The 2,413-nt window shown below is 35.9% G+C and overlaps 1 protein-coding gene across 1 annotated transcript in view; it reads right to left on the reverse strand.

Moving 5' to 3' along the window:
* UCHL3 (ubiquitin C-terminal hydrolase L3) overlaps nt 1-2,413 on the reverse strand; it is a 43,922-nt gene that overhangs the window by 8,763 nt on the left and 32,746 nt on the right. Inside the window, exon 7 of the mRNA XM_023536381.1 lies at nt 1,668-1,859. Within this exon, the coding sequence (XP_023392149.1) occupies nt 1,668-1,859 (192 nt within the window). The remainder of the gene's footprint in view (nt 1-1,667; nt 1,860-2,413) is intronic.

Consider the following 2,413-nt stretch of genomic DNA (forward strand, 5'->3'; position numbering starts at 1 on the left):
AGTTAATCATCATATAAACCCTACGAGGCAGGTAATATATTTATTTTACTCTCAAGAAAACTGAGGCACAGAAGTGTTAATAAGTAACATGCTCTAGGTCACACAGCTAGTAAGTGATGTAATTTGGTTTCAAACTCAGGCAGTGTCATTCTAGAATCCATGTTCTTAACCACGAGGCTATGAAAATATTTATGAAGCTATAAAGCAATGGAATTAATATGGAGCAAAGATCGACAATATATAAAAACACAAATGGGAAAAACAATTTTTATGACATGTTCATTTACATTTAGAATATTTTTAAGTACACAGAAATTGATTCATATTTATAATCGATTGTGCCAAAGTCAGAATTTACAAAATTAGGATTTTACTCTGATCATATAATTCATTTCATATCTCCTACTTTGCCAAACAGTGTATGGCACAGCAGGGAAGCAACAAATATCAAATGATAAATGAATAAAAATGACAAATGCATACTGTGACCCAACGAGGATAATGAAACAGGAAGACACCAGTTTATTGATACTCAGAACAAATGAAAGGCTATTTTGATGACCTTACTGATATCTGGTGGAAGCAGATGTTTAAAAGTGCTAAGACATCGCTTCATAATTGGAGTATAGCTCTAGAAGAGTAAACAAGGGGGAGAAAGGGATGTTTGACACCAACTTTTTTTTAAGCATTAAATGTATGTGTAATTAGACTTCCTCTGGCTTTGAAAGTCATGACTTATAGAAGCGTCAAGTTTCTTATAAATGTATGGCATACAGCAAATCTTTCGGGTGTAACATTTCTAGGTAGGCTCTACCAAAACACAGTCTTTGCCACTTACAGTGGCATGAGAGATAACATGAGAAATAAGAGCTGTAGTTGCTGAATCCTGATGTTTATTTCAATTATGAGAATTGTTAGAATTCGATCATCAACCTTAACGTTTAAAATAATTAGCAAGATTACAAGAACAAATGTACTTTTTAATAGTTTGCTAATATTATCAACCTAAGAAGGAGAAATCACAAAATCTGTGGGAAGCCTGTATCAATTCACAAGGAGAAAATCTTCACCTCCTACTTGGAAAGATGTTTAGAAACTGAATAGGCAGGGAAGATTGGGTCAAGATTAAACCAAGTACCTGAGCCACCTCAGGGAATAAAATAGCTTAGATGAAATACCCTACACCATGAAGGATTAGATTAAAGATAGAATAAGTATAGCACCCCAGAGCATGACAAGAGACTAAAGTCATGTTCGGAAACATGAAAAAAAAACAAAGAGATGGAAAAGAACTCAGAAGGTACACAGCATTTGTTGACCTGAGTCAACTAAATGAAATCAGAAAGATGAAGGGGAAGAGAACACATATTCACTTTAACAACTGATAGGAACTTAAACATTATCGTGAATGTCAATCAGTACTCATCGAAAAGCAGGCAAGCTTATGTTGGCAGGCTATGCAGTGGAAAGATGGATGTTCACCAAGGCACTGGTGAAAGTCCAGGTAGACTGCAGAGCACAGAGGTATGCTTGCAGTCTTACTGGGGGAAAAGCTAATGGTTGAGTGAACCAAGAGGAAAGCACTTTGAAGACTGAAGAAGTTTAAGAAAAAAAAAATGGACTGCCCTTGTCACTGGAAGAAGAGTTGGAAGGTTGACTACACTTACAACAGAATGGAGACCCAAAGATGGTAGGCGTAAGAAGGGTCGCCAGCGACGAAGACGGAGAGATGGACTGGTAGCCTTTGCAGGGTCTACATGGTTACGTTTGACCCAGGGCAGGGATGCATGGTGACACAATGATGAGGCCTTCGTTCTGCAGTGGCTACAATGAGGCTGTGATGAGGATGGCGAGGAGGACTACATAATTAAAAAAGAGAACATTTTACTTAGACCACGTTACTGGGTGATCACTTATTCTTAAAAGCAACGTATGGTCTTACTAGTATTTATATGGTCTAGTACTTTTAATGAACCATAATCTAGAAAAAAATGTAATGAATATTGGTTAAAAGCGGGTAAAGTGGAAATATATAACCAACGTATCAGGTTATATGCCATAGCTTCTGTAAGTGCACCTCTCAAATATTTATATATCCTCATTTGCATAGCACAGACTCATGGAATTGATTATTTAAAAGCCACTAAAATGGAATTAATACATCATTTTTTTTTTTAAAAAAAAAGGAATGCACATACATAAAACATGTTAACACATATAAAACCCACCAAGAATAATGTGTAGAAGAGAACTGTATGGTGATAGGCCCTGGTAAGAGGAACTTGAGAGAATAAGCTCTAAGGGAAAAACTAAAAAACAAAATTTCAAAATATAAAAAGAAATGAAATAAACATCTCTGAAACTGTCCTCTTACTTAGGCTGACAAGTTAAATGGAAATGATCATGGCCTATT

This window comes from Pteropus vampyrus, unplaced genomic scaffold (assembly GCF_000151845.1).
Source record: "Pteropus vampyrus isolate Shadow unplaced genomic scaffold, Pvam_2.0 Scaffold155, whole genome shotgun sequence".
Taxonomy (NCBI): domain Eukaryota; kingdom Metazoa; phylum Chordata; class Mammalia; order Chiroptera; family Pteropodidae; genus Pteropus; species Pteropus vampyrus.